At 34.3% G+C, this 20,002-nt stretch overlaps 1 protein-coding gene across 1 annotated transcript in view; it reads left to right on the plus strand.

The window, feature by feature from the left end:
- The window catches only part of LOC103274680 (dmX-like protein 1), a gene marked incomplete at its 5' end in the record, with an annotated part of 98,683 nt that extends 80,195 nt beyond the window's left edge, over positions 1-18,488 (plus strand). The window contains 6 exons of the mRNA XM_008072112.2: positions 1,554-1,681; positions 6,540-6,632; positions 8,272-8,363; positions 9,979-10,031; positions 13,470-13,687; positions 16,357-18,488. Of these exons, the coding sequence (XP_008070303.2) occupies positions 1,554-1,681; positions 6,540-6,632; positions 8,272-8,363; positions 9,979-10,031; positions 13,470-13,687; positions 16,357-16,581 (809 nt within the window). The remainder of the gene's footprint in view (positions 1-1,553; positions 1,682-6,539; positions 6,633-8,271; positions 8,364-9,978; positions 10,032-13,469; positions 13,688-16,356) is intronic.
- Positions 18,489-20,002: the final 1,514 nt, after the last annotated feature.

Genomic DNA, 20,002 nt, shown 5'->3' on the forward strand with positions numbered 1-20,002 from the left:
GTTTTGATTTGCATTTTTCTGATGATTAGTGAGACTGAGCACTTTTTCATGTGTCTGTTGACTGCCTGTATATCTTCTTTTGAGAAGTGCCTATTCATGTCTTTTGCCCACTTTTTAGTTGGGTTAGTTTTTTCCTTTCATCACGTTTGAGTTCCTTGTAGATCTCCCGAATGTTAGCCCTTTTTCAGTTATACAATTAGCAGATATTGTTTCCCATTCTGTGGACTGTCTCCCCACTCTCTTGATGGTTTATTTTGCTTTGCAGAAGCTTGTCAATTTAGTGAGGTCCCACTTGTCTATCTTATCTCTTGTGGCATGGGCACTTGGGTTTTGATCAGGAATTGGTTGCCAGTTCCAATTTCCATAAGGGTGTCTCCTGCGTTTTCTAAGGTTCTTATAGTTTGAGGTTTTGCATTAGGTCTTTGATCCATTTAGAGTTGATTTTTGTGTGTGGTGATAGGTAGGGGTCTTGTTTGAATCTTCTGCATGTGGTCAGCCAGTTTTCCCAGCACCATTTACTGAATAAGTTCTCCTTTCCCCAGTGGCTGTTGGTGGAGGCTTTGTCTAAGATGAGTTGGTTAAGAAATTGAGGTTTTGCTTCCAGTATCTTTATCCTGTTCCATTGGTCTGTATGCCTTTTCTTGTACCAATACCAGGCGATTTTGATTATTGTACCTTTATAATAAAGCTTAAAGTCTGGGAGTGCGATATATTTGGAAGTTTTGAAAAGGTTGTATCACGGTTTGGGGAAGAAATGTTATTTATTTAATTTATTTAAATAATTTGTATAGACACTGCCTCCCTGTTGCCCAGGTTGGTCTTGAACTCCTGGCTTCAAGCAATCCTCCTACCTCAGCCTCCCAAGTTGTTGGGATTACAGGCATGAGTCACTGCACCCAGTCATGAGACCCCATCTCTTAAGCAAATACAGTGGGGCCAGTGACTCTTGCCTGTAATGCCAGCACTTTGGGAAGCTGAGGTGGACGGTCACTTAAGCCCAGAAGTTCAAAACCAGCCTGGACAACATAGGGAGACCCTCATCTCTAAAATAATAAAAACTAAAAATTAAATAAATAATTAAAAACAAACAGAGAGCATATATTTGAGATACTAAATCAATTAGGATAACTTTTTTAAAAAATTGTTTTTACCATGCCTTTACAACTTTTTTTAATCTGATATTTTTTCCTAGAGAAAAATATATAAATTATAGTACAATTGGCTAGGTGTGGTGGCTCATGCCTATAATCCCAGCACTTTGGGATATCCAGTCATGAAGATCACTAGAGACCAGGAGTTAAAGACTAACTTGGGCAACATAGCAAGACTTCATCTCTATTTTTAAAAATTAAATAAAAATTTTAAAAAATAATATATCTGTTTTAAGGATTAAATATTCAAATGAAATTTCATTTGAAGGTAAATTTATATAAATTGACTATGATTAATTTCTTGGTTTTTCTTCCATAAACATTTTCAAGTTGTTTTAAGAAAATAAATTTTCCCAGTAGTGCTTCAAATAAATATGCAATTTTTGCCCTGTTATAATGCAGATCTGACAGGAGCTCAAGATGGAAGTGTGAGAATGTTTGAATGGGGCCATTCTCAACAAATAACCTGTTTCCGATCTGGTGGCAATTCAAGAGTTACAAGAATGAGATTTAACTATCAGGGAAACAAGGTAGTATATAAAATTGTGATGGTGAAGAGAGTTAATTGTGTTGAAGGTTTATAAATATTACTTGTTTGGGTTTCTGAGGAGAGGAGAAAGCTCAGCGGGCTAATAGTAAGTATTGATCTATATGAATTTTTAAAATTCTTCTCAAAGAATGCTTAAATTCATTTGGTTTTCCTGGGAGTATGTTATATATATATGTCTATTAAAATTCATTTAAGCAGTTCTTAAGAACCAAATGATTATAGGTACACTTTATTTTTTTATCAGACCAAATCATGCTTTGAAGTTTCACCTTATAGTGTATGTCTGATTAGTAAATGCTCCCACTTTTTTTTATCCTTTGGAACCTACTCTAAGTATGAACCAGCAGCAAGTGACATCTGGGAGCTTGTTAGAAATGCTTACTATTGACCCTTCTCCAGATCTACTGAATGATTGTCTACATTTTAACCAGATACTGTTGTGATTTGTGTGTGCATTAAAGTTTTGAGAGATACTGCTCTAAAACAGGGCATCAGCAAACTTCAGCCCGACCACCTGTTTTGTAAATAAAGTTTTGTTGGATCACAGTTACCTCATTCATTATTTGTTTTATATAGCTATTTTCCCCATAACAGCAGATGTCAACAGGACAAAGAGTTTATAGCTGGCAAGCCTAAAATATTTATATATGGCCATTTAAGAACATAATCTTCCAACATAGCAACACCCCATCTCTGTCAAAAAAGAAAAAGGAAAAATTAACCTGGGATGTTGGCACATGTCTGTAGTCTTACTTATTGAGGACACTGAGGCAGGAAGATTGCTTGGACCCAGGAGTTCAAAGTTAAAGTGAGCTATGATCATGCACTCCAGCCTAAGCAACTGAGCAAGATCCTGTTGCAAAAGAAGAGTTTGCCAACCCTTCTCTAGACCATCTTTCATTGTCTTCACCTTCCGTGATCCTACTTTCCTCAAACTGCCTCTTTCTGTTCCTAATATCTCATAGCCCTTTAAACAACTATTAAAGGATACATTGGCATGTTCTTTGTCTTCACCAAAAATTACTCCCACAGACCCTAACTGATGGTACATCTTTTCTTTTCTTTCCCCTTAGCCTCCTAACCTTAAACCCTCCTCACAAGTTACTTGAATCATTGTGTGCTACCTTTTTTGTCCACCATGTTTGCCACATGGCTCTATTTTCATTTCATAAAAGTCAGTGTAATTTCAGGTAGTTGTGAAAAAAATTGAGAGCATATTTCTTAATACCAATTAGCAGCATTCTTTGCTCTTTAATGGGAAATGTGAGGGATTTATTAAGTCTTTTTTTTTTCTTCTTGAGTTGGAGTCTCATTCTGCCACCCAGGCTGGAGTGCAGTGGCATGCTCGTGAGTACCACAGCCTCGACCTGCTGGGCTCAGACAATCCTTCCACCTCAGCCTTCCAAGTAGCTGGAACCACAGACATGTCCCGTCACGCATGGCTGATTTTTTATCTATTTATTGTAGAGACGAGGTCTCATCAAGCTGTCCAAGGCTGGCTTCAAACCTCTGGGCTTAGGCAGTCTCTTAACCTCTGCCTCCCAAAGTGCTGGGATTACAGGCATGAGCCACTGTGCCTGGCCTGAATAAGTCTTTTTTTTTTCCTGGTAAAAGAAATTTCCTGTCTTTTCAGAAAACTCATAAGCAAGTATGCAGGATATCAAAAAATACATTCTTTTATGTTGTTATTCTATTTGGTTAGTTTATCAACTGATCTTTGAGTAAAGACTTATTGGTTTAGTACCTATCACCTGATGGGTTAACACATGTAAAAATATAGAAGCAATAACCATACAACAATTACTATTTATAGTTGATTCATATTTAGATTATTTGTTATTTATGTATTGCTATTGCTGGGTTAAATATTAAATAGTTTGAGTGGATTTTTTACAATTTAACAGAAATAGCTGGAAGCTTTTTTTCTTAAGTATAAATATAAATATAAATTTATATATATTCTGATATGTATATTTTCAGTTGTATTCCATATCAGTGTCCTTTACGTTGTCATGCTTTTCCATTGGTTCATAGTATATTGCTCTTATCTAGTTTGTATGCCTCAATCCTTATCTCTCTATTGCATCTTGCCAATAAAGTTATATAACTACAGTAGCGATAAGATCTTACTGCTTTTTCAATAACCCTTCAAGGCTTTTCATGTCATAGTATTTAAGACCTTCTACAGTCTAACTTATTTTTCAGCTATAACACTCACTGCAGCCTTCCACATAGGAGCAGTCTCTTTGGAGTAATAAGGAATTCTTTGGAGGTGAATGGAAGAGATGACCCACATTGTATCACAATAATTCTGATGAATCTTGTATTCAGTTATGAGTAGAAATAGACTGCCAAAAGTCAGTGAACATTAAGCAAAATAAATGACCTATGAGAACAATTCCTCATAGAGATTCAGGAATTATATTGCATTTACAAAACAGAAACAGACTAGTTTGAAACAAGGTCAGTAGGAGAATAGGAAAGAGTTCAAGGAAATTAAAAACATTATCCAGAATTTTGACCAGTAGGGGAGCTCCTTATTAGAAAAGCTGAGCAGCAGAATGGGAATCATTGGTTTGTAATTGGGAACCACAAATTAAGAAATTATCCCATGGGAAAATAACTTAGGAAATATTTCAGAAGAAGAAAAAAATAAAGCAGAAGCAATATGCAAAGGAGTAACAAATATTTTCCCAAAGCAAAGGAAAAAAGTGCCTACCAAGTACTAGGCGGAAGTATTGGGAAGCAGCATATACCTGCAGGCATCCTGATTATCTTTCATTTTTCAGTTCAAGGATAAAGAGAGAATCTTACAAGCTTCTCAAAGAAGTAGAGGTGCAAATGATTACTTATATCTTCTTCCAAATCAATAGAACAATATCCACAGAATTCTGATGAATAAGGAATCCGTCAGAATTGAGTCTGTGCCCACCCATACCATTCAAATTTGACAGCATAATAAGCATATTTTTAGATATGCAGGGACTTAACACATTTCATTTGTATACCCTTTCTGAAGAAGATACTTAGATTTAGCCAGGCACAGTGGCTCATGCCTGTAATCCCAGCACTTGGTGGCGGAGGCTAGAGGATTACCTGAGCCCAGAGGTTCAAGACCAGCCTGGGCAACTTGGTGAGACCTCATCTAGAAGAGAAAAAAAAATTAAAAATAAAAAAATAAAATAAAGAAGATACCTAGATCTACTCCAGAAAACATAAGATAAACTAGAAAAAGGAATAGACTCTGGAAAAAAATCTGTAACAAATATAAAAACAATAAGTTAACATTATTATATTAGCCCTTTCTATCAGACTTTTTAAAAAAAACAGAGAAGTAGACAAAGGATATGAACAGTCAGTTTACCAAAAAGCTATGCTTGGTGAATAACTGTCACTAATAACTGAAGAAATACAAATTAAAATTAGATTTTTTTTTTTACTGGATAAAATTGACAAATTTTTTTTTTTTTTTGAGTTGGAGTCTCACTCTGTCACCCAAGCTGGAGTGCAGTGGCCGCTCCCAGCCACTGCAGCCTCGACCTGCTGGGCTCCGGTGATCCTTCCGCTTCAGCCTTCCAAGTAGCTGGAACTACAGGCGCGCACCACTATGCCCGGCTTAAATTTTTGATTTATTGTAGAGATGAGGTCTCGCCAAGTTGCCCAGGCGGGTCTCGAAAAGGCAATCCACTCACCTCAGCCTCCCAAAGCGCTGGGATTACAGGCTAAGCCACCGAGCCTGGCTGACAGATAATTTAGATTTTAATAATATCCAATGTCGACTAAAGTGTAAACAAAATATGGGTATAACTTCATATTACTGCGTAGGATTTAATTTTGGCATCATGTATTAATTTTAAATGATGCTCTTTGACAAAGCTTTCCCATTTCTAGATGTCTGTCCTACATAGTTGTGCAAAGGTATATGTATAAAAATTTTCAAAGCAGCACTTTTTATAATAGGAAAAATTGAAAACTTTCTATAAAGGGAAAGTTTTAAATTATAATGCAAATATGCATACATATGCAGTGTGATACTACACAAGAATGAGCTAGACTTACATGTAGTGACATGGAAGAGATACTTACAATACATCAAAAATGTAATTGTGGAACTGTATATTATGATCCTAATTTTTAAGTGCTCTATATGTGAATTTTTGAATATTCATAGAAACAAATCTGAATTGTTAATAAGTGTTAGATCTGGAGCTAGGGGAAAATCCAAAAGTAGACATTTATTTTATATATTTTATATAAGCACACATTTTTATAGTCTAAAGAAAAAAATTTAGCCATATTACTCATGCTTTTAGTTCTGTATCACATACTCTCTTACTGGATTATTTTATTGGCTTTCCAATCAAAATTGCCCTGAGTTCCCATAGTAAGAATTCTTTTACTGTGATAATCCTTATTTTATTTTGCTTTCTACTCTTGTTTATGTTTTCCTTATTGTATGTTTCTGAAAGTCTTTATTTTGTCTTTTTCAAAATGAACAGTTTTCTGTCTTATGAATGATAAAGCTTTGTCAGATAGCTTACTGTGTTAATCCAGTATCCTACTTTTGCAGGACTTATAGAGAATATATAGACTGTGCTGTAGGTTAGTATAATAAAATGGATATCTGATGTTTGTTTCCATTATGTCCACCTGGAATTTTTTTTTTTTTAAAGCAGTAGCTTAATGTTTTTCTGTATTAGATCCATTCATAGGTGAAGTGAAAAATCAAACGACATATCAGTCAAATATTTACAAGTCAAATGTGGGTGTCATGGTGGGAGGGATAAATATGTGCTTTTATATTTATATTAAACATTAAAAAAATTTTTTTCTCTAAGTTTGGAATAGTTGATGCAGATGGATATTTAAGTTTGTATCAGACAAACTGGAAATGTTGTCCAGTTACTGGAAGCATGCCTAAGCCATACCTGGTAAGCCAAGAATTTCTACCTTTAATTAAAATTTGAATTTTTATTTTAGAGAAATCAAGAATATATATTTGTGGCAAGAAATATTAAAGCCAATTAATACTATCTCATCCTATATACCCAGTCACTTTAATGTAAGCTCCTGTCCTTGTACTAAGTGACAATTGCTTCATGAAGAATAAAAATCCTTATTCTCTGGTAGTTTGGAAAGTTAATGTGTATAGACCCAATATGGTACCTCCAGAGACCCATACAACCCATGAATTACTGGAACCCTTTTCTAACCTCACTGAGCTGAGTATTATACCTAAATAGAATGATTAACAGACCAATACATGTGGTTATTTTTTTACAGTTATCTCTTATGAATGAACAAAGTAGAAACAACATCCTACAGCTGATACTGCTATATTCTCATTCATCTCTTTTTTAACAGAATATTGATACATCTCTATTCAGAACTGTATGGGTTAATGAACCTTCTATGGTTTCATAGAAAGTCGAATTTATATTTAATATATTCTTCAGTGAAGCCCTTCATAGTACTATAAGTAATACCTATCAGTAAGAAGTTAAGAACATAAGCTAAGATTCTGGTAATATGCCCAAGGTTAAATGCTGCAATACAGTACTAATCTAAGTGAAAGCAAGCAAGGCAGAATTGGCTAGGATATCTTGAAAGAGCATTAACTTTTTCTTATATTTTCATTAAGTTGGCAGATTTAGATGTACAAGTTAATGTTCCTATGAGACTGTTTGCTTTCTTAACTTTTAAAAAGCTAAATTATGCTATCACATTGGGAATTAAGTAAAAAAATAAATAAATTGGAATAAAATGTGCATAACTGGCTTTTGCAGATTAATGTAGATTTTGTTTGTTTTACGGGTGCATCATCTACCCAGCTCTAGTGGTGTTCCAGGGGAATGAAGAGGTGGCTCAAAGGAAAAAATATCTTTGGTGTGGTGATTTTGTCATACTTAAAAAATTCATTTTGTATTAAAGAGAGTTAAACATAACTTGGAAGCTTTTATAGGTGGCTAAACCTTTTATAATTTCTTAAGTTTATTATTTGATAGAATATTGAGAAATACTATACCTTTTCTAGTTTTGGTGCTATTAATTTTTTTCGTGTATTTGAATAATTATTTCAAAGTTTAAATATTTCTGAAAAATGTATGATGTCAGTTTTTTAACAGACAGTTCAGTCTAAGATTATCTAAAATCCTGGTTTCTATCTTCTAAGACAAAAATTTTCACTGATTATACTAAGGGAAAAATTTGAAGTTTAATCTCCTTATGTTTCCCTTGGAACTTTGGTTGAACAAAAGCAAAGGGTTTCTTAAAGGGTGATGACATATACAGCCTACAAATGGACCGGGAAAAGTTTGTGTGGTGTGTGTATGTGTATGTGTCTATATCTGAAGAAGAAGGAGAGGCAAAACAAATACAGCAAAATGTTAAAAATTGTTCCATGTAGGTAAAGGGTATATGAAAATTCTGTGTTAATTTTTGCAACTCTTCTAAAGTTTAGGGGAATTTAAGAAAGCCATAAACTACATGATTACTTTTTGAACATTACATCTATCTGGTTGTGAAATTTTTTAGTGAGAGCATTGATATTTATTGTTATAATCATTTCAGACTTGGCAGTGTCATAACAAAACAGCCAATGATTTTGTCTTCGTTAGTTCCTCCTCTCTGATAGCTACAGCTGGTCTTTCAACTGACAATAGGTAAGAAGTAATAGCTGAAATGTACAGCTGAACTTTTTTTCTTTATTGTTTCAAGAATGTTTTTATAATTATGCCTCTAGGTACAGTGTTTTTTATTATAAAGACTTGTTTCTTACTTAGAGCATTTTTAGTGTTCTAGTTGTAAAGCTAGGAAAATTCTGATGCCATTAAAAACAAAATCCACTTCTGTATTTTTTATATTCTGATGTAAAGTCTTTAGGTGCGGTGGTTCAAGCTTGTAATCCCAGCCCTTTGGGAGACTGAGGTGGGAGGATCGCTTGAACCCAGGAGTTCAAGACCAACCTAGGCAACACAAGACCTCGCCTCTCCAAAAAAATATAAAAAGTTAGCCAGACATGGTGGTGTGCACCTGTAGTCCCAGCTACTCAGGGAACTGAGATGAAAGGATTGCTTGAGCCCAGGAGGTTGAGGCTGTGATGAGCCACTCCTACATGGGCGACAAAGTGAGACTCCTCTCTCAGAAAAGAAAAGAAAAAAATGAAAGGATTTGGTTGTTAGTGGAATGAATATTTTCTGTATTAATCACTATATACTAAGAGAACTTGAGGCAAAAAAGGAACTATTATTTCTTGACCATGTTATTCAGTTAATGTAGTTAATCCTCACTTTGGCCATATTTGATAGTCACTGTTTCATAACAAGTAAACAAGAAATTCAGAAAGGCTTACTAGTTAAACAGTAGCTAGTGACAGCCCCACCACCGAAAGCTAAATGTATAAGAAAGTGTCTCTTTCTACCCCCATATCCTCAACTTTCTTTTAGCTTCTCTTACACAACTGAATTCTGAGATCAAGACCTACTGAGGTTGATTAACTTTTATGTTTATCTATAAGACTTGATTTTTCACTAGAAACAGGATTGGAGAACTATGGATTCCTTGGCCCACCTTCCCTAGAAATTCCTTGCATATGCCGGGCTCGATGGCTGAGCCTGTAATCCCGCGCCTTTGGGAGGCTGAGGTGAGTGAATTGCCTGAGCCCGTTGGTTCGAGACCCGCCTGGGCAGGCGAGACCTCATCTCTACAATAAAATCAAAAAATTAGCCGGGCGTGGTAGCACATGCCTGTAATTCCAGCTACTCAGAAGGCTGAGGTGGAAGGATCACTGGAGCCCAGCAGGTCAAGGCTGTGGTGGCCGGGAGCGGCCACTGCACTCCAGTCTGGGCGACAGAGTGAGACTCCAACTCAAAAAAAAAAAAAAAAAAGGAAATTCCTTGTATATATTGGTGCCTCCATATAGGAGAAATACATTTTTCTCTGTGCTCAAGAAAATTCTGTCCCTTGATATTTGTGTATGTATGTCCAGCTGTTAGGTTAGAGAATCAGTGAATACAAAAAGTAGTTTCCATATTCAACCTTCATACAGTAGTATTTGTAAATGCATATATATAATCTAAATGTATTCAATTTTATAAGCTAGTAGCTTTAAATTATGTATAAAGATTGTAAATTTGTTGGTTACTTACATTTGATGTTTTTATAAATTTGAGAACCATCTGTGAGAGCAAGGTTCAGATGCTCTGTATTTATACTTATTTTACTTATTTTTTATTGTTAACTTTTTGTGTCACTCAAGAAGTAATTTTTTTTTTCCAGAAATATATGTTTGTGGGATACTCTTGTAACACCTGCCAATAGTTTAGTCCATGGTAAGTTTTGAAAGTATTTTATAAATTTTGGAAGTCAAAAAATTCATAAAGTAAAAATAGATTTGTTTTTAATGATACATGTATTCATTAGCCTGTGAGGTTTATTTTTCCCACAATGGCAGAATTTGAAAACAAAAAGATACAGTATGCATAATTCATTATGTGATAATGGATAGTGGAACATAAATAAAACAAAAATCATTTGTGTTTACTTTGAATCTGATAGCCACGGGTCAGTATTGTAAACATGAGTTACCACTCAGTATTATGTCCCTTCTCACTACTGTTCACTCCTATTCAACATTGTATTGGAAGCCCTAGCTAATGCAATAATGTAAGAATAGGAAATAAAATGTTTATAGGTTGGAAGGGAAGAAATAAAATTGTCTTAATCACAGATGACATCATTGTTTTGTGTAGAATATCTTAAAGAATGTGCGGAAGAAATTCTTGAAACTAATGTATAAGTTTAAAGGATACATTGAAAGGTCAAGGTCATAGGATACAAAGTCAATATATGCAGTTGACCCTTGAAGAACACAGAGATTAGGGATGCTGAATTTTACACAGTCAAAAATCTACATATAACTTTTGACTCCCCAAAAACTTAACTACTAATAGCCCACTGTTGACTGAAATCTTACCAATAACATAAAGTCAGTGAACACATATTTTGTATGTTGTCTACATTATATACTGTATTTTTACAATATATGCTAGAGAAAAACTGGTATTAAGAAAATCATAAGGAAGAGAAAATAAAGCACTATACTATATGGATACTGTAAGATTATAGCAGTATCAGTTTACAAGATGAATTATCTGTCTGAAATGGCAGGTAACCTCAGCTTCAGACCTCAATCTGCATATCAGTAACTCTTGTAATGTCATGACTTTCCTCTGCTTCTTGAGAACATTTCCAGCAGTAGTAATGCAATATAATTAAAATGTCATTTCCTCCTAACTTTATAGATTGAATACAATCCTAATCAAAACCCCAACCTCCTATTTTGTAGCTATGAGCAAGCTGATCTAAAATATATATGAAAAGAAAAGGACCTAGATTAGTCAGTGAAATACTGAAGAAAAACAAACTTGGGAAACTCACACTACACTATCTGATTTCAGGACTTACTATAAAGCTACAGTAATCAAAACGTTATGGTATTAGCTTAAGAATAGGCACATAGATCATGGAACAGAATAGGAACCTCAGTAATAGACATACAGACTGATCTTTGATAAAGTCACAAAGGTAATTTGGTGGAGAAAGGATATGGATTTTTCAACAACTAGTGCTAGAACAATTGAATGTCAATTGTTCTAGCTTTGCCTTTCATAAAAATGAACTCAAAATAGATCATAAACTTATATGTAAAATGATAAAACTTCTAGAAGAAATCATAGAAAATCTAGGTGACTTGGGTTTGGTAATGAATTTTTAGATATAACACCAAAAACACCATCTATGAGAGAAATGATATATTCAAGAATTTTAAAAATAATAGCCAAGGCCAGGCTCAGTGGCTCAGCCTGTAACCCCAGCACTTTGAGAGGCTGAGGCGAGTGGATTGCCTGAACCTGCGGATTTGAGACCAACCCAGGCAACTTAACAAAAGACCTCGTCTCTACAATAAAAAGAAAAAAAAATTGGCATGGTAGCACGTGCCTGTATTCTGGCTACCAAGACTGAGGTGGAAGGATCGCTGGAACCCAGCAGGTCAACGCTGGGGTGGCCATGAGTGTGCCACTGCACTCCAGCCTGGGTAACAAAGTGAGACTCCTACTCAAAAAAAAAAAAATAATAATAATAATAGCCAAAACCTGAAAACAACACAGATGTCCAACAGAAGACTGAAATACTTTTGTGTAATGGAATACTATTTATCAAATTTTAAAGAAGCATGATATACCAATACATGGGACAATATTGATTAATCTCTAAAACATCACATTGAAGGAAAGAAGCCAGACATGAAAGAGTATATACTGTAAAATTTCATTTATATGAAGGTCAAGAAGGCAAAACTAATTGGATGGAAGTCAGAATAGTGATTACCTTTGTTGGAGAGGAGAACTGACTATGAAGGGGCTTGAGGAAACCTTCTGGAATGATAAAAATATTCTATATCCTGATCTTAGTGATAATTACACAGATGTATCCATATGTCATAGTTCCTCAAGATGTACACTTGAAATTTGTGCACTTTACTCTTGTAAAGTTATATCTCAAAATGCTGGTTAAAGTCCCTTCTCTATATTAGTTTTGTTTAGAGTCTTAACAATAATAATAACTAAAATTTATTGATTGATTAGTATATGCCATAGATACATGCTTTGCATACATTAACTAATTTAATCCTTTATTAGGTAGGTGATATTATTTTCTCTTTTACAAATGATGAAACTGATAATCATTAAGTAAATGATTCACCTACCGTATACATTTAGACCCAAACAGAAACCAGGATTTAAATCCAGGTAGTCTGATTACAGATTCCTAACTCTTCATTATGCTATATTCTCTTGGACTATATAAACATTTTCCCCCTAAAATTTGTTAATCTGTGCTCTTTTTTTAAAAAGAAAAATAGTAATTGTATTTTTATATTTCTGATATTTCATTGGTATATCTTTAGATTCACTAATTGTTTGCAATGTTTAATCTATTATTAATCCCATCCAGTATATATTTTTAAATTTGAGCACTATAATTTTGATCTCTTAAGATTTTGATCTGTACTCTTTTATGTCTCTACTTGCTCAGTATTTCATCCAGCTTTGTGAACATATGGAGTACAGTAATGATGACTTTTAATTTTTTTATCTACTAATTCTACCATCTGTGTTATTTCTGGGTTAGTTTCGATTGAAGTGTTTTTCTTCTCCTTATGGATTATATTCTGCTTTGCATTCTTGATAATTTATTGTTAAATATCAGGCATTGTGACTCTTATCTTATTAAGTGCTGATTATTTTGTATTCTGTAAATATTTTTGAGCTTTGTTCTGAGACAAGGCTCAGTTACTTGGAAATAGTTGTATTTGGAGGGGGCCTTGGTTAAACGGGACCAAAGCAACATTTGGTCTAGGGCTGATTTTGCTTCACTACTGAGGCAACCTCTTCTGAGTACTCTACCCAATTATGCTTTGTGAATTATGAGGTTTTCCACTATAGCGGGGATAGCACCCAGCTCAACTAAGAAAACTCTAGGACAATAAGCTAGGGCAGGTGTATGAGTCATCCAGTTTTTTTCCATCTCTCCAAGATCATTCTTCTTCATTGCCTGATGTCCGGTGTCTCAAATCACTGTTTTTAATATTTCATTTGATTTTTAAATTCAGGCAGGAGAGCAAATCTGGTCTACTATTGCATGCTGGCCCAAAGCCAGAAGTGTGTTTATTATTAAATGAGTTGTCTTGTTTTGTTTACCTTTAGCTTTTACCTGCCATGATAGTGGAGCCACAGTTTTAGCGTATGCTCCAAAACATCAGCTGCTAATATCAGGTGGCAGAAAAGGTTTTACATGTGTATTTGACCTTCGCCAACGACAACAGAAACAACTTTTCCAGAGCCATGATTCTCCCATCAAGGCCATCGCTATTGATCCAACTGAAGAGTACTTTGTTACAGGATCTGCTGAAGGCAATGTAAAGGTAGACACAGTTGATGTACAAAATCTACAATATAAAAAGAATCTTCAGAAACCTTTAATCATATTGATGACACCAGTCTATTTAAGTAATAGTAATATTAGTTTCTCCTTTGTAGTCAGCAGTGCTACAGCCAAGGCAGCATAGCGAGTCCTCACTACAACAAGTTGGGAGTGGTGGTGCCTGCCTGTAGTCCCAGCTACTTGGCAGGCTGAGGGGGAAAGATTACTGCACTCTAGCCTGTGTGGCAGAGTGAGGCTAGTTTCTATTTAATAAACCTTTTGTGAATGAAATAATATTTAACTTGAAAAATTTCTGTTTTTCAGTTGTTTCAAAGAATGCTTAATTGATTTATGCTAAAGAACTAAATTTTCTTTGGATAAAAATATAGTTTACGTATTACAATTAGTCTTTACTCCATCCTCAAAGTTATATAATTTACTGAATTTAATTTTCAGGTACTGAGAAATCCACTGATATTTTCTTTATCCCATATTGCTCCCCATTTTTCCATGTACTATAACATCAGTAGCCAACCACTCAGTGCCTAATTCAAGAATTCTGAATATACTTGGATAAATCCTGCCTCGAGCAGTTCTTTTCAGACTCCATTGTGTTTAAAACTTGGAGAAATTATTTAAAATGTTAAGCTGCTTGTTAAAAAAATGTTGAGCAGCTTATCAGAAATGCAAATTGTTGAGTCCCATCCCAGAAATACTCCATTGGTAAGACTCTGAAATCATCATTTTTACAACATGTCTAATGATTTTAATAAGTCTTCTGACCCCACTTGGAAATGGATAAGTCAGTTTAGTCTAGTCCCTGTGTTATTTTAATGATAAGTAACCCTAGGTGTGAGGGGTTTAGATACCTCAAATTTGTTATTATTTTTCTGTCTGTCTTTGTTTTTTTGATTGCGGGGGGTTTGGAGTTGAAGTCTCACTCTGTCACCCAGGCTGGAGTGTAGTGGCACACACTCACGGCCACCACAGCATCGATCTACTGACCTCAGGCGATCCTTCCGCTTCAGCCTTCCAAGTAGCTGCAACTACAGGCATGTGCCACCATGCCTGGCTAACTTTTTGATTTCTTGTAGAGATGAGATCTCACCAAGTTGCCCAGGCTGGTCTCAAAACCATGGGCTCAGGCAATCCTCTCACCTTGGCCTCCCAAAGTGCTGGAATTATAGGTGTGAGCCATTGTGCCTGGCCTTTTTCTTTTTTTCTTAATTTTTTTTAAGAGATGAGGTCTCACTATGTTGCCAAGCTGATCTCAGACTCCTGGGCTCAATCAGTTCTCCCACCTCGGCCTCCTGAAGTGCTGGGATTATAGTTGTAAGCCACCATGCCTAACTGAGTTTCCTAAAATTTATTAATGTAAGCACTAACGAGAATATTTAGTGCAATAAGGTGGACTTGAATTTTTGGAACTAGCAAATTTTTTTCATAATTCTCAGCCAGGAAAAAAAACTAGAATTACAGAATTTTTAAAAAGCTTTTCTTGGCTGGGTGCAGTGGCTCACGCCTGTAATCCTAGCATTCTCAGAGGCTGAAGCAGGAGGATTGCTTGAGCCCAGGAGTTTGAAACCAGCCAAGGCAGCACAGCGAGTCCTCTCTACAACAAATCAAAAATTTAATTGGGAGTGGTGGTGCATGCCTATAGTCCCAGCTGCTTGGCAGGCTGAGGGGGTAAGATCACTGCACTCTAGCCTGTGTGGCAGAGTGAGGCTTTGACTCCAAAAAAAGGCTTTTCTTAAAATCAAATATATATACCAACAAAATTATTTCCTTCAGTTTGAAACTAGTTTCTTATTTGGACTGCTTCCAGTTGAGAGTGAGTCGTAGTTAGTTTTAGATTAGTTCTTTAGTTTATACTCTGATTTTATGTGTATTGTTTAATGAAGGTTAAAAAAAGATTTTAAATATATAGTGTATTCAAAAGCCATAATTTAATGAATTCATGTTCAGGATAGTAGGAATTAATGAATTCTTAAAGAAAGAAAGATTTTTTAAGTGATCTCCAGTAATATCAGGAAATAAATTGGTTTCTTTAAGCCTAAAATATATGTCCTGAAAGCACTTAGGTCCTCCAGTTAAGTGAAAATGCTAATAATTTGTTTTAAAAACAGCCATATTTATTTTGATAAGGGCTGAAAGTAGAAAATCTTAGTAAATTAAATATATGAAGCTTTAGTAGTTTACTTTGTCTTATAGTTAAAGCATAGCTTTGGTGTGAGGGCCTCTAGGTGTCAAGTTCTTCCCTCTTTCTAGCTGTTCTGATCTTCTGGTAAGCATTCAATATTACAGAGAAGGGATTTCCCTACTATATAACTACACAGCAAAAGTTCTGTTGAGAGATAGGAAACCTTGACTGTAATCCCTATAGCATTATACGTTTTTATAACATTGTACACTTAACCTCTTTGAACCTAAATTTTCTCTTTTGCACTCTTACTGGATGAATTTTTAAGTATTTAATAATGGTAAAGCAATTGCTAAATTTTAATACCCTATAAAGAATCAAGGTGTTATGATCTTAGGCCCATGCAGATTTTTCTCCACTTCTGTTTTGGAAATTCCTTATTTATAACAGAAGGTAGGCCTAAAATTTTCATTTGGATTCTTAAGGTAATCATCAACCCTAATTTTCATATTGTTCTTAATATCTTTCAGATTTGGAGTCTCTCTACTTTTGGTCTTCTCCACACTTTTATCAATGAACATGCTCGGCAATCCATTTTTAGAAATATTGGAACTGGAGTGATGCAAATTGAGACAGGGCCAGCAAATCACATTTTCTCTTGTGGAGCTGATGGAACAATGAAAATGAGAATACTGCCAGATCAATTTAGCCCCTTAAATGAAGTGTTGAAGAATGATGTGAAATTTATGCTGTAATATTTTCAAAATTAGATATATAATTTATTACCTACATGGAAGTGGCCAACAGATGTAATATACAGTGATCACTATCTATACTACAAATAAGCTAATGCTTTCTTGTTTTCATATTTATTTTATGGAGCTTTGCCCTTGATGCACTGATGCCTTAAAAATTAACCAAGGTTATTCAGAATTAGACTATATTGTGTAAAGTATAATGTATAAGTATTGCTGTAATAATACTTGCTATAGTATGTTACCGTATGTCATTGTTTTCTTATTGTTGATAAACTCTTCTGCAGATATCTCTGCATGAATTTCCCAGTAAAGATACCCTATTTGTAAAGGCAGTTGTACATAATACTCATCACTGAACTCATCACACTGTCACTTCCATTATCAGCCTTATACATCTCAAACTGTTTTCCTCTTAACTCTTCTTAATGATAGATTGACATTTGGATAAGAATCAAATAATGAACATCTCCATTAGATTTATCATTGGAACTTAAGTGATAAATGAGCTAAATGGCTCATTTTGTGAAGTTTTCATCAATTTCCTCTCTGGAGCCCAAGTTAATGTGTATGTATACATATGTGTGTGTGTATGTGTGTATATATCTCTTACGCATCTTGTTTGAAGAGTTTATGTATATATAAGCAAAAACTACATCTTTTCACATGTTTTTGTGCCATAACAACTACTGCCACCAGAATAACTTTCTTTGCAACTATGTTTTTTCATTTTTTTAATCTTGAATTTCCATCCTATTTTCAAATAAATTTCAAGAAGACTTCCAAGATTATTATTTTAGAGATTGCATTAAGTCAAATAAGTTTTAGCAGGCAATAAAGATTCTGTGTTGGCATAAAATAAGACACTTAAAAGTAAGTTTGTGAATTTGTCAAAGGATTTTTGAGCATCAACAAATGTTTTGCTTAAATTTTATCTTATTTCTTAATTTTTAGGTGCTTTAATCTCAAAATTCTGAAAACCTTACAGCAGTGTTTTTAGAAACAAATGTGAAAACAGTGAAATTGAGTACATAGTATTTACAAATGTAAATTATCCTTCAGATCTACCATTAATAGAAAAAAAACTAAACCTTATATTTTATTTTTGCCAAAATATATTATTTTATTATAAAATATGACCAAAATATTAAAAATGCACAATGCTTTTAACTTAAATGTGCTAACCCTATTTCTGTTTTGTGCTGTACCTTTTCTGATTCAGAATTATAGGAAACTTGATAAATACTTGATTTTAACCAATGAGACTGCAGGCAGATGGGACTAAGTGTTTATGGGACAGTTGTATACTATTTAGCTTAAATATATTTTGTTTAATAGGAAATATAAAAGAGCATTTTATGTAATAAAATAAGGACAACTATTATCTTGGGAATTAAAGAGTCAAGTAAAGCAAAGCAAAGCAATGAAGGGCTGGTAAAATGAATTTTGTAATATCCTCAGGATACTTTTATCTTAAAAGTATATTGTTAAAGATTTTGTAAATTGTATTTCAACAATTTTAAATGTGTTGAGCAAGTTGCAGCAAAAACACTGTCATTATGTAGAGAGTTTTTATGCACATAATAATCTGTACCTATAAATTGTGCAATAACCATGTGTGACTATCTTGCCATGGAGAAATGTGTGACAGCATTGCAAATAATAGTATTGTTTAATGTAGTTAAGCTTAAGTTATTTTTCAGTAATTTCTTATAACAAAGATTCAAAAGGCTTTAAACACTTTCAGTAGAAAATTTACTATTATGCTTATTAGAACAAAGACATTGAGGATGAACAATTAATCATTTTAATTGAGGGTTTATATGAACAACCATAAATTATGTGAGCCCATATGTATTTACATTCAGAGTCATAATATTTTAAATAAACAATCATGCAGAAACTTTTTGGGGGGCATACTGTTGTTTTAAGTGATATTTGTGCCAATTTAGTTGACTTAAACTATGTGACATTTTAAAATGGAGAATTTCTGTATTTGTATTTGGTTAATGTAGGAGAATTTAATAACTTTCCCAAATATCCTATTCTTCAAGTTCTACAGTCTTTTTAACTTAATAGGTAAGCATTATTCAAAAAAGGTGGAAATAAAAATATTTAAAATTTACATTTAAGTATAAAATGATGTACATATACGCAAAATTTCATTATCCACATGGAGGGGCTACATCAGAATATTTATTGTGCATTTTCTGCAAATGTGGCTTTATGATAATACAAGAATTCACAACATAGGAAGTCTCATTTTCTAAAATGTAAGATTTTTCTTAACTAAAACCATGGAACAGTCATCTTTATCTTCCTTACTTGCTCTCTCTTTGCCCTTGCTCTTCTTTTTTAAAAAATTGCAGAAATTTCTCATATTGGTCTCAACAGTTGAAACATACAAAGATATACAATTAAAGAAAATACTTACACAATCTTAGGATGAGAGTGATCTTTTTTTTGTCTTTTTTTTTTTTAATTCAGTGTTTCATCTGTCACCCAGGCTGGAGTACAGTGGCACACTCACTATCACCGCAGCCTTGACCTCCTGGGCCCAGATGATCCCTCCACCTCAGCCTTCCAAGTAGCTGGAACCACATAGGCACGCCACACCACCATACCCGGTTACTTTTTTTTGAGTTATTGTAGAGAGAAATTCTCGCCAAGTTCCCCAGGCTGGTCTCAAACCCATGGGCTCAGGCAGTCCTCTTGCCTCTGCCTCCCAAAGTGTTGGGATAACATTCATGAGCTACTGTGCCCAGCTGAATGATCTTTTTAACAATATTGGAAACCCAGTCATATTTTACTTAATAAAACATTTAAATGTCATATGGCAAAAGACCCCAATCAAAGAGTTATTGGAGAAAGGTCATACTGTGCATAAGCAATTCACAGACTTGGATATGGAAAAGGTCAAGGATATAGTATGTTCATCCTTTAATAGGTAATGGAATGTTTTAAACAATAATAGTTTTCATCAGATTGGTATAAGGTTAAATAGTAACAACATTCATCTTGGTGAGGTTGCAAGGAAATCGGCACACTCAACCATTGCTGGCAGAAATAAAGTGCTACAAAGTTACCTGTTTGTATATTAAAATTGAATACACATACTTTTCCATGAACAATCTTACTTTTGAGAAATTATCCTATAAAAATAAAAGCACCCATGCATGAAAATGTAAGCACACAGATATTTATTGTAACATTCGCTGGAGTAAAAAATAATCTAAATGTTAGGGAGTAATATTTTTCCAAACTCCTTTAAATTTTGCTCAGGAAAGTGACACCAAAGATAATTTTGTTGAGTGTGTGTTAATGAAAAAGAAGCTTCATTTTTATACCAAATAGCACTTCATGACTTTGGGTGCTGTTTTGTTGAGTAAAGTGGCCCTGTGTCAGGAACATTCCTCTGAAT

The sequence above is a fragment of the Carlito syrichta genome, unplaced genomic scaffold (assembly GCF_000164805.1).
Source record: "Carlito syrichta isolate Samal-C Ts95f unplaced genomic scaffold, Tarsius_syrichta-2.0.1 Scaffold314854, whole genome shotgun sequence".
Taxonomy (NCBI): Eukaryota; Metazoa; Chordata; class Mammalia; order Primates; family Tarsiidae; genus Carlito; species Carlito syrichta.